This window comes from Pelophylax lessonae (genome assembly GCF_965119305.1).
Source record: "Pelophylax lessonae genome assembly, chromosome: 2".
NCBI lineage: Eukaryota > Metazoa > Chordata > Amphibia > Anura > Ranidae > Pelophylax > Pelophylax lessonae.
This window is the reverse complement of record NC_138769.1, coordinates 451137927-451151210: the sequence shown is the minus strand read 5'-3', so window position 1 is coordinate 451151210 and position 13284 is coordinate 451137927. Positions and strand designations below refer to the sequence as shown.

At 44.2% G+C, this 13284-nt stretch overlaps 1 protein-coding gene across 2 annotated transcripts in view; it reads right to left on the bottom strand.

Annotated features, from left to right (window-relative positions):
• GAS6 (growth arrest specific 6) overlaps positions 1–13284 on the bottom strand; it is a 130448-nt gene that overhangs the window by 25093 nt on the left and 92071 nt on the right. For both annotated transcript variants that reach the window (XM_082246003.1, XM_082246004.1), the window contains exon 10: positions 3833–4022. In XM_082246003.1, coding sequence (XP_082102129.1) covers positions 3833–4022 — 190 coding nt within the window. The remainder of the gene's footprint in view (positions 1–3832; positions 4023–13284) is intronic.

The following is a 13284-nucleotide window of genomic DNA, read 5'->3' as shown; positions in this document are numbered from 1 at the left end:
GGGTTTGTTTTTCTGCTGCAGAATCAATTTGGGGCCAATCACATGCCTCCCTGATTGTATGGCATGATGAATAAGTATCTGCCTGTATTTTTCAGCATTGAGGACACCACTGATCCTGACTGAATCCCCAACTCAAGAAATGCATCCCCAAACTTGCAAGGAATCTCCACCATGCTTTACTGTTGCCTGCAGACAAACAATCGGCCTCCATCTACAGCCTAATGTTTCACATTTTGACTCATTGGTCCAGAGCACCTACTGCCATTTTTCTATAAACCAGTTCCTATGTTTTCATGCATAATTGCAGTGCTTAGCCTTGTTTCCACGTTGGAGGTATGGCTTTTTGGCTGCAATTCTTCCATAAGGACCACTTCTGGCCTGACTTCTCTCAACAGTAAATAAGTGTACCTGGGTTCCACTGGTTTCCACCAGTTCTGTGCCGATGGCACTGCTGGACATCTTTCAATGCTAAAGGGAAGTAGCATGAAGTATCTTTCATCTGCTGCATTCATTTTCATTGGCCGACCACAGGTTTACGGTCCAGTCTGCTTTGAAATCTTTGCCTGGGAGTGAACTTGCTGATGCAGTATACTGTAACTACCTTGTGTGTTTTTGCTGTGCTCAGTCTTGCTATGGTGTATGTTTTTTCTGCTTATTTTTGTTGTTCTTTCTGGTATGGTTAGGATCTGTTTATATCCACCATGACCAGTACTGTATACACTCGAACATGTTGTACTGTACTATACATTCATTTTGTATATGGTCTCACTAGCTTAATTCATATATTTACCATGGTGTGTTAAGTCACATATTTCCATGCATTGTTGCCATATCTGCCTATTGTCTTTTTCTAAGTGACCCCTTATTACTTTTATTTCCTCACAACATTCCCAGTGTCTGTATTAATCAGCCCACAGTGTTGCCCTTTTAAGTACTTGCTGCCCTGTTTAATTGTCCGGGACACACCCCCAGCATTTGCCTATAAAAGACACTCTCTCTCCCTATGTTATTTACTTCAACTGAAGAAGGAGTGCTCATGCCCCGGGCGGGCCCTCGTGCAGACTCCGAAACGCGTCTTGAAGCTCCCTCAGCTATCTTGCCAGTTCCCTGCTGCTGACGTCAGACGCCCTCCGGTTCCCTCCATGGCCGCATCTCTCTGATATCCCCGATCGCCCGGACGCACACAGCCAGCTGGTCTGGCGCTCTGTACCTGAGGCACCCTGGATTGTGCGAACCCCTCTCACCATCGTGGAACCGTTTTGTCCCTGACAGACGCTTTTATCCTTACTTTAATGTAAGTTACTACGTATTTATGTCATAATAAATCATAATCTTGCACTTAAGTGGCGCTCTTCCCTCCTCCTTTGACCTATGGCATAAAAAATTATCTTCCACAACATCACCTTAGTAGCAGAGTTTGGCTGTTCCTCACCCAGTTTTAAGCCTCCTACACAGCTGTTTCTGTTTCAGTTAATGTCAATCTTCGTATAAAATTGATGATCATTAGCGCCTGCTTGGTAGAATTGATTAATCATACTCTTGACTCTAATCCTACAAAACTGACTGTGTGCAAGTTTAGAATTTATTCTAGTTTGAAGCCTAAAGGTAGTCACACCAAATATTGATTTGATTTAGATTTTTCCTCTGTTCGCTTACTCTGCATTTTGCAAATTGATAAAAAATAAACAGCCAAAATTTATTTTTTTGAAAACATTCTTACTTTACAGCACTACTTCACACCTGCCTAAAACGTTTTACAGTACTGAACTGTATGCCACTAGAGATGTTGCGAACATAAAATTTTATGTTCGCGAACGGCAAACTTCCGCAAATGTTCGCGAACGGGCGAACCGCCATAGACTTCAATAGGCAGGCAAATTTTAAAACCCACAGGGACTCTTTTTGGCCACAATATGAAAATTTTATCTGCAAGGTTCTGTGCCACCCTATATGAGTGGAGGGCAGTGGGCACAGTACAGTCTGTGGTCCTGACACTCACTGGCAGGCAACTGCAATTATATTACAGAGGAAAAATTAAATAAATGTTTTATCTGCAAGGTGCTGTGTGCACACAGTTCAGTCTGTATATATATAGAAAATAAATAAATAAAAGCAGACTGATACACCAGCCCTAAAAAGGGATTTTTGGGGTGCTGTCAGGACACTGTCCTTACAGCAGGAGTGGACACAGAACACTGGCCTAGCTAATGATTTCCCTATTAATTCAGCAGAAGCAGCAGCACTCTCCCTGCTCTAACTAACACTGCAGCTTCAGAATGAATCTAAGATGGATGCTGTCCTTGCTTTTTTAAAGGAGGGGGAGGGTCTGGGAGGGAGGGTATGCTGATTGGCTGGAATGTGTCTGCTGACTGTGAGGTACAGAGTCAAAGTTTGCTCAATGATGATGTATAGGGGGCTGACCGAACATCGCATATCGATGTTCGTCGGCGAATAGTTTGGGACATCTCTATATGCCACTGCCTACTTTTGTTTTCAAGCAATACAAGAGATAGGATTGGAAGGGAAGGGATGAAAAAGGTGCACTGGGGCTCAGGACAAGGCCTGAAGGTTACGCCTGGGAGATCATTTCATGGAAAATCAGGGTTGTTGGGTTTAAGGTTTTGTAAACAACCTTGGTAAACAGGGTAAAGGTCCTTTCACAAGGTCCGCCTCCGTCGGCGGACTCTGTGCTGCCCAGCGGGGGATCGATCCGCCGATCAGGCGGATGACAGCTCCCTCTCCGCACGCTGTTCTCTATGGGGGAATCAGATGAGAACGGACCGCCTGTCTGTTCTTATCCGATCCAATCCCCTGGACGGATGGAAAATAGGGTTTCCATCCGTCCAGATTTCACGGACAGGATCGGAATCAGATAGCAGCAGGTGTCAGCGAAGATGTCTCTGCTGACATCCGCTGCCCCATAGGGATGCATGGAGGATCCGATCAGATCCACCTAAAAAACTGACAGGCGGATCTGATCGGATTGTTCGTGTGAAAGGACCCTAAGAATTAGAATCAGAAACACTCACCTTTTTTTAAGAAAAAAAAAAAAGAGAAAAGATGGCTACCCTATCATCCTCACAAATTCCCTTTAAATTAGTCATTGACATCAGGAAACAACTGGATAAGCAGGTATGAGCTACCCTCTAACTTGCTTGACCTGCAAAAGATTTTTCCATAAAAATAGGCATACAGTTGTTTTCTATGGCAACAGACTACATGAGGAAATAATCACTTTTTTAACAATGGAAAACTTTAGGTAACACTGGTCACAACTACAGACATGCAAATTCCGAACATAAGACCATGTAATCTTTACTTAGTACATAACACTGTCCTATAATTGTAAAACAGAGGAAAGCATTAGTTATCAATGTTATCTTTATACAAAAAGGTACATGTGTGTAAGAATTACTAAATAAAATTTCCATGACAAATTTAAAGCAAAATAAAAAAAAAAGATGATTTTTTTCTGTGTGAAAACCTCCTTAAAGTTGAACTCCAGGCAAACTGCTAAATACAGCTCTTTTATCTGCCTTTTCAATCAGTTAAACTAAAGATTTGTTCAATGAAGGCATCCAAGTTTTTCCCAGTGATTTTTTCTAGCCTCATTCAATGTCAAAATATTGCGTTTGTCTGTCAAAATAGTAGCTATCAAATGAAACGTCTCGTTTTGGATACCATGCATTTTAAATTGCTCATAACTTGGCATCCTAGCTTGCAGTTTAATTTTGAGAGACACTAAGACACCACCAGCACAGGTTAACTGCATGGAGATCAAAAATGAATTTCCAACCCTGTCATAGCAAAGTAAAACCTATGAAATACTCACTGTTTGCCAAATACCATGATTTATGATTGGCCCACTGCTCGTTACTCGCCCAATCCCACCGTATTTCAGTTGTAATTCAAGTCTTCCATTACGCAGAGCTAGAACTATCCATGTACTGTCTTGATGGCCTCCAGCAAAGAACAGCACTCCTTCTGGATCAAAAGTACGAAATTCGAACTCTGCCACAAATCTAACAAAAAGAAATACATTTTGTCTTATTTATTCAAAATACAGTTGGGCATACACAGCAACCTTTCAGAAACCAGCTTTCCCAGGTTTAGAAGGGACAGAACAATATACTGTATAAATTAACTTCTATTTCGTTTTTTAATGAGTCTATCAGGTCCCTTTGATCAGGCTTTACATGTAGTGATGGACGAACATCGGCCGGGGTGGTTCGCGAACGTCAGCCGCAAATTTTCTCAAAAGTCTGCGAACCAAGAGTTTGCGGCGGGCTCCATTGACTTTAATGGGAGGCGAACTTTAAAAACCTTTAGGTCATATTTGCAGCCACAAAAGACTTACTAGCTGTGCACAAATGGTCCCAGCACATGGACAATGTCATAACAAAAGTATTGCAATTGGAAAAGTTGCCCTAAAAATTATTATTCTTTTTTTTACAGCAAAAAATGTTTTATTTTTTTCATAATTCAGCCAGAACTGACAGCAGCCGGTAAATACATGTCAAACACATATAGGGTCCATTCACACATCTGTAAAATGGGTCTGCATGGGTCTGCATGGGTCTAACGTTTACAGACCCATTGATTTTCAATTCCAGTCTGAAAAATTAGGCATTCACAGGATAAAGAAAAGTGTCGGCCATTCCAGGCCCCAAAAATGAGCCCACATGGGTTTACCTGACAGCTAAGAACGTTGTATTCTGTGGCTGAATGTACAGTGCCTTGCGAAAGTATTCGGCCCCCTTGAACTTTGCGACCTTTTGCCACATTTCAGGCTTCAAACATAAAGATATAAAACTGTAATTTTTTGTGAAGAATCAACAACAAGTGGAACACAATCATGAAGTGGAACGAAATTTATTGGATATTTCAAACTTTTTTAAAAAATAAAAAATGGACAAATTTGGGCGTGCAAAATTATTCAGCCCCCTTAAGTTAATACTTTGTAGCGCCACCTTTTGCTGCCATTACAGCTGTAAGTCACTTGGGGTATGTCTCTATCAGTTTTGCACATCGAGAGACTGACATTTTTGCCCATTCCTCCTTGCAAAACAGCTCGAGCTCAGTGAGGTTGGATGGAGAGCGTTTGTGAACAGCAGTTTTCAGTTCTTTCCACAGATTCTCAATTGGATTTTGGTCTGGACTTTGACTTGCCATTCTAACACCTGGATATGTTTATTTGTGAACCATTCCATTGTAGATTTTGCTTTATGTTTTTGATCATTGTCTTGTTGGAAGACAAATCTCCTTCCCAGGTCTTTTGCAGACTCCATCAGGTTTTCTTCAGGAATAGTCCTGTATTTGGCTTCATCCATCTTCCCATCAATTTTAACTATCTTCCCTGTCCCTGCTGAAGAAAAGCAGGCCCAAACCATGATGCTGCCACCACCATGTTTGACAGTGGGGATGGTGTGTTCAGGGTGATGAGCTGAGTTGCTTTTACGGCAAACATAACGTTTTGCATTGTTGCCAAAAAGTTTGATTTTGGTTTCATCTGACCAGAGCACCTTCTTCCACATGTTTGGTGTGTCTCCCAGGTGGCTTGTGGCAAACTTTAAACTACACTTTTTATGGATATCTTTAAGAAATAGCTTTCTTCTTGCCACTCTTCCATAAAGGCCAGATTTGTGCAGTATACGGCTGATTGTTGTCCTATGGACAGAGTCTCCCACCTCAGCTGTAGATCTCTGCAGTTCATCCAGAGTGATCATGGGCCTCTTGGCTGCATCTCTGATCAGTCTTCTCCTTGTATGAGCTGAAAGTTTAGAGGGACGGCCAGGTCTTCGTAGATTTGCAGTGGTCTGATACTCCTTCCATTTCAATATTATCGCTTGCACAGTGCTCCTTGGGATGTTTAAAGCTTTGGAAATCTTTTTGTATCCAAATCCAGCTCTAAACTTCTCCACAACAGTATTTCGGACCTGCCTGGTGTGTTCCTTGTTCTTCATGATGCTCTCTGCGCTTTAAACGGACCTCTGAGTCTATCACAGTGCAGGTGCATTTATACGGAGACTTGATTACACACAGGTGGATTCTATTTATCATCATTAGTCATTTAGGTCAACATTGGATCATTCAGAGATCCTCACTGAACTTCTGGAGAGAGTTTGCTGCACTGAAAGTAAAGGGGCTGAATAATTTTGCACGCCCAATTTTTCAGTTTTTTATTTATTTGTTAACAAAGTTTGAAATATCCAATAAATTTCGTTACACTTCATGATTGTGTCCCACTTGTTGTTGATTCTTCACAAAAAATTACAGTTTTATATCTTTATGTTTGAAGCCTAAAATGTGGCAAAAGGTTGCAAAGTTCAAGGGGGGGCGAATACTTTTGCAAGGCACTGTACATTAGGCATTCACAGGATACAGAAGTAAGTGTCGGCCAGTATTGGCCCCAAAAATTAGCCCACATTGGTTTACCTGACAGCAAAGAACGTAGTATTTGGTGGCTGGAGGTACATTAGGCATTCACAGGATACAGAAGTAAGTGTCGCCAATTCCAGGCCCCAAAAAATTAGACCACATGGGTTTACCTGACAGCTAGGAATATTGTATTCTGTGGGTGAAGGTACATTAGGCATTCACAGGATAAAGAAGTAAGCCTCGGCCAGTATAGGCCCCAAAAAGTAGCCCACATGGGTTTACCTGACAGCTAAGAACGTAGTATTTGTTGGCTGGAGGTACATTAGGCATTCACAGGATAAAGTAGTAAGTGTCGTCCAGTATAGGCCCAAAAAATTAGCCCACATGGGTTTACCTCACAGCTAAGAACGTGGTATTTGGTGGCTGGAGGTACATTAGGCATTCACAGAAAAAATAATTGTCGGCCATGAAAGGCCCCAAAAATTTGGCATTCCATGGACATGAAATGCCTTTTATGCCGATGTATTTAGCGAAGACAAGGACCAGGAATTCTTGTGGGTGGATGGCGGTCTGGCGGATATTTGTTGCCTGTCATGAGGAATTTCAATGAAACATGGTCTACTGGTCACATGTGTTGAATTCCTCAGAGATCCATCCCTCATTCATGTTTTTAAATGTGAGGTAGTCTACACTGTCATGAGCTAGGCGAGTGCGCTTATCGGTCATGATCCCCCCTGCTGCGCTGAACGTCCTTTTCAGACAGGACACCGGACGGGGGGCAAGCCAACAGTTCCATTGCAAATTGTGCAAGCTCTGGCCAGAGGTCAAGCCTTCAAACCCAGTAGTCCAGGGGTTCATAACTCCTCAGAGCATCCACATCAGCCGTTAACCCAATGTAGTCGGAAATCTGTTGGTCTAGGCGTTCCCTGATGCTGGATCCGGAGTACAACTGTCGATGGTTCGGCTGAAAGAAGGATCTCATATCTGAAGTGACCAAGACATCTTCAAACGGCCCTCTTCTTGCAGGCGCTGGTGGATTGCTACCCGCAACTGTCTCATTGTGACTGGAAATTCCTATGTCAGCGCACGCAAAAGCAGAATGCAGCATTTCCCTAAGCAAGGCCTGGAAGTGCTGCATTCTGACCGCCCTCTGTGATTGTGGTAACATTTCCGCCATTTTTTGTTTGTACCGGGGGTCTAAGTATGTTGCCACCCAGTACTGGTCCTTGGCCTTTATGCTTTTTATGCGTGGGTCCCCCTTAAAACACTGGAGCATGAAGGCCCCCATTCGCACTAAACTGGAAGCGGTGTAGTGGCCTGCTTCCAGCTCATCATCCAGGATAAGGTCATCCTCGTTCTCCTCCCCCCATCCACAGATAACACCAGGGATCCCAGAAAGGTTTAAAGCATACTCTTCTTGCTCCTCCTTTATCCCCCCCCCCCCCGGCACCATCCTCCTCTGACTCCTCTTCAGACTCCTGTTGACTTGTCACAGATGGAGTAGCACCCACTGGGATTTCATCCAACATTGCGACTTCCTCATCTTCATGCTCCTGCTCCTAGACGGCTTGATCAATGACACAACGCAATGCACGCTCCAGAAAGAAGGCATAAGGTACAATGTCACTGATGGCACCCTGTTTGTGACTGACCAGTTTGGTGATCTCATCGAATGGCCGCAGAAGTCTGCATGCGTCCCGCATGAGCAGCCACTGGCGAGGTGAAAAAAACCCAAGCTCCCCAGACTCTGTCCTGCCGCAGAGTTCGTACAGGTAGTCGTTAACTGCACGTTTCTGCTGGAGCAGCCTATCAAGCATATGCAACGTTGAGTTCCATCGCGTCGGACAGTCACAAATAAGAAGCCTGACGGGCAGGTTGTGTCGCCGCTGAATGTCAGCAAGGCGAGCCATGGCTGTGTAAGATCTTCTGAAATGGCCCCAGATTTTCCTGGCCTGCCGCAAGACGTCCTGGACCCCAGGGTATTTGGCAACGAATCGCTGCACGACCAAGTTCAGGACGTGTGCCATGCATGGCACGCATGTTATTTTGCCCTGTTTCAGGGCACTCAGCAGATTGGCACCGTTGTCGCACACCACTTTACCAACTGTCAAATTGAGCGGTGTCAGCCACTGATCTGCCTGTGTATGCAAAGCTGAAAGGAGTGCAGGACCAGTGCGGCTCTTGGCTTCCAGGCACAACAGACGCAGCACAGCAGGGCAACGTCTCACCTGGCATGTGGAATAGGTTCTGGGGATCTTGGCGGCGCAGCAGAAGATACGGTAGCAGCGGAAAAGGAGTCAGCCGAGGAGGAGAGGGAGGATGGAGGAGGAGGAGAAGAAGAGGCAGATCTGCATGCAATCCGTGGCAGTACAACCAAATCTACACAGGTGCCACGGGTTACATGCTTGACGGCCGTCAGAAGGTTCACCCAGTGGGCAGTAAAAGTGATATACCTTCCCTGGCCATGTTTGCTTGACCATGTGTCTGTGGTCAGATGTATCTTGGCACCAACATGGCCATACAGCTCTGGAATGTCTTTCTACGAGAAATTTTTCCTGCCTGGGACCTTCCATTGTGGTGTTCCACAAATTTACGAAAGGCCTCCGAGTCCACCAGTTGATATGGCAGTAGTTGGCGGGCTATCAGTTCCGACAAGCCAGCAGTCAAACGTTGGACAAGAGGGTTGTCCGGCGTCATCATTTTTTTCCGCTTCAACATTTGGGCCACAGAAGCCTGCCTTTTTCCAGAACAACGTGATGACGACATCATGGAAGGAGGAGTGGAGGACAATTGTGAGGAGAGAGGAGAACGAGAAGAGGCTGGACGGTGAGAGCCTGGAGTGTGGCTTTGTGGGTTCTGACGGTGTTGCTCCCACTGGGCTTGGTGATGGGAGTTCAGGTGCCTTCTTAAGGTCGGTTGTCCCTAGGTGAGTGTTGGGCTTACCGCGACTTATGCATTGACTGCAAAGGCTGCAGATGGCAACACTGTTGTCAGCAACGGACACATTGAAAAAAGCCCACACTGCGGAGCCATGTGGCGGCGTCCTGGGAGCGCCAGATGTGACTGTACATGGTTGATGGCTCGCTCTTGATACATTTGCAGTCTGCTTTGTACTTGTTGTGCAATGCAAGTTCTGCCTGCCTCTCCTTCCTATCTGCCGGTCCATTTCTCCCTCTGAACTCCCCTCCTCTTCCTCTCTTGTGGCCACCCACGTGACGTCCATAGACATGTCATCATCCACGTCACCTTCCCCACCACTAACATTCGAGATCTCGGAGTAGGCAGCAACAGCGGGGACCAACCTCCTTGGGCTGATCTGGGTACTGTCGTCAGACTGCTGAGTGGCGGCTGTTGCTACCTCCTGTCATGGTCTTACCTTCTTGCTGTTCTCCTTCGTTTGACATGTGCTGGCGGCCATCTTGGTTTCTGGGTTTCTTGTAGCCTCACACCCTGCGGCTCCTCCTTCCCACTGGGAGGAGCTGGATGCCTAGCTCATATATATAGGAGGTCTGTGGCTTCAGTTCCCTGCTTGGTCCTCCTGTGTTCACATGCTTCTAAGACTGCTGCTACTTCTGGTTCCTGTTCCTGGCTTCGTCTGACTACCCTGCTGGTTCCTGATCCTGGCTTCGTCTGACTACCCTGCTGGTTCCTGATCCTGGCTTCGTCTGACTACCCTGCTGGTTCCTGACCCCTGGCTTCGCTAAGACTCTGCATCGGTTTTGCCATCCGTTTGGACTTTTGCTTTATAGCTTGTTTTTCAATAAAGCTTTCTTATTTTCACTTATCTGTTGTTGTACGTCTGGTTCATGGTTCCGTGACACCTCCTCTTCCTGATCCGATGCCAAGAATGGCTGCGCATTGCACATGCCACAGGTTTTTTCACACCAGTTCTACAAATAATTGGCCAGTAACTGTTGTCACTGTGTGTAGCACAGTTAACACAGCAAAAGAGGCCAAATTTTTGCAGGACTAAAATAGGACTAAAATACACTCTTAGAAAAGTATACTGTTAAATAACACCCCACTTCAATATGTGGTATTGGGGGGCCACTGGTCTATCACACCAGTTATAATACATTAAAAGTGCTTTTGTCAGTGTTTGTAGTATTGCTGCAGAAACGCTAAGTCACCACACCAGTCACAATGTCACCAGTCACGCCATGTGTTCGCAAAATTGGCGGGTAGCGAACAAGCAAAATTTGCCGCAAACCGACCACCGGGTGAACCGCAAAGCCATCCCTATTTACATGTATTCGATCACTGGCCATGCCAACATTCAGGGTCCATGCACACTGGGGTTTTTTTTTCCCTGAAGAAGCAGCTGTGTCATCCTATGTGTCCATGCACATTAGGGCATTTAGAGGCATATTTCCTTAGGAGAATTTAGAGTCAGGAAAGAAAAACCCTATCTCAAAATGCGTTTTTGAGAGGAGATTTCAGGCAAGAAAACTCCCCTAAATGAACAAATGCTCAGAAATGTGCATAAAACACACCTAAACCTTGTATTTAGTGTACATGGATTATAGTGAAAAATGGGCAGAGGGAAACTGTTTTGGAAAAAAAAACGCTTCTAAAAGCAAATGCCCATAAACTTCCCTAAACTCTTCTGTAATATGAGCCATTATGAGCATTTTATTTTAAGTTTTTTTCAGTCAGAGGTTCTGGCATTTTTTTCTGTTCCTAGTATGCATGGACCCTCATTGTAGTCCCCCTTTGCTACAAGACTAGCATTTGTTAACCACTCCAGAAGGTTTTACCCCTTCATAAATAGGCCATTTTTTTGCGATATGGCACTGTGTTATTTTTACTGACAATTGCGTGGACGTGCAGCACTGTACACAAATAAAATTTATGTTCTTTTTCCTCACAAATAGAGCTTTCTTTTCATGGTATTTAAACACCTCTGCAGTTTTTTTTTTTTTTTTCGCTATAAACAAAGACTGACCATTTTAAAAGAAAAAAAAAAACCTATAAAATATTTTTTACTTTCTGCTATAAAACACATCCAATAAAAAAAAAAAAAAGAAAAAAAATGTTAAAAATCGAATTTCTTTATCAATTGAGGTCAAAACGTAATCTGCTACATATTTTTGGTCCCAATAAGCGCAACTTGATTTGTTTGCGCAAAAGTTATAGCATCCAAAAACTATGGAATTTGTATTTACAAGCACCTGCTGATTGGTTCTTGCCGCAGCCGGGTGGCGGGGGGCACGCTACCGATCCCACCAAGCAGATCCTGTAGTCCCATACATTTTATATTTACAGTTGATGGGTTTTCAAGCATACAGTGGCAAGAAAAAGAATGTGAACCCCTTGGGATGAACTAGTTTTCAGCTGTAATTTACCATAAAATGTGATCTGGTCCTGATCACAGCATCTTCATCAGACATTAAGTCACAGCAATAGACAAACAATGTGCTTCAGCTGATAACATACAAACAATTCTAATTGCTCATGTCTTTATTGAACACACCCATTATAGATTCACAGTGCTAGGGGGAAAAAGCAAGTGAACCCATAGACCACATGTGTCAAACACAAGGGCTGGGGGCCGAATCTGGCCCTTTAGGCCATTTCATGTGGCCTATGCAGCTCGGGCTTCTTTTTCAGCCATAACATGGCGGAACTCTATTCTGCCACCTCTAGCTCTCATCCCCTGCTCCCCGCTCACCACAATCACTTGTAAACACTGAAGCCTTTTGTGTCTACAAGGACAACTTTCCTCTTGGCGACTTGCGGCTCTCACATATACGTGCCTGCCCTGCATTTATTTATAGCAGGAACAGATGACAACCAAGAATCTCCCTGCATGTACACGGTACACTCCTGAACTCTGCACTCTGCACGTATCGCACTCCTGAACTCTGCACGTAGCGCACTCCTGAACTCTGCACGTAGCGCACTCCTGAACTCCTGTCACTACTATTGGCACATTCTTTTTGGGTGTTTAGTGCACTTTTATGATTACTGTATATTAGATTTAGATTGCGCTTTTAGAGAGTACCACTTTTTGTGTTCTCTTTTTTTAATTTGGCATAGCGTAAACAAGCCCATGGCTGCTACTACAGTCATTTGGTTGGTGTGCTAGCAAAGGGCTTTTCAATAAAAGTGGCTCAATTTTACAGGGCTCTGAAAGGGTGACTCCCCTACTTTCCTCGCTAACAGCGCCGTGGTGGTTAATGTTTTCTTGTTCCCCTGGGACTGCGGAAAACAGCTCCTGCAGTGAGAACAGGTGATCAGGGATATGTGTATTAGGTTACTTCCGGGTCACAGCTGTCATTGCTCCGTTACTGCAGCCAAGGATGTAGCTATTCAAGCATGATCAGTGCTTGATTAGCTGTATTGGAGTGCAGAGGAGATGATTCCATAAGAGAGTACCTTTCACCTGCCTATGCTAACATATAGAGGGCTTGTTAGCCCTATTGTGGTAGCAATACCGTTAAAAGTAAACATTTTAAGAAGTGTACAAAAAAGAAGCGGACAGCTCCACCTAATATACAGTATCTCACAAAAGTGAGTACACCCCTCATATTTTTGTAAATATTTTATTATATCTTTTCATGTGACAACACTGAAGAAATGACACTTTGCTACAATGTAAAGTAGTGAGTGTACAGCTTGTAAAACAGTGTAAATTTGCTGTCCCCTCAAAATAACCCAACACACAGCCATTAATGTCTAAACCGCTGGCAACAAAAGTGAGTACACCCCCTAAGTGAAAAATACATTTTGCATTTAATTTGGAAATCAAGGTCCCAGAGTCTGGAGGAAGAGTGGAGAGGCACATAATCCAAATCCAGAGGTCCATTTTGAAGTTTCCACAGTCAGTGATTATTTGGGGAGCCATGTCATCTGCTAGTATTGGTCCACTATGTTTATCACATCCAAAGTCAGCGCAGCCCTCTA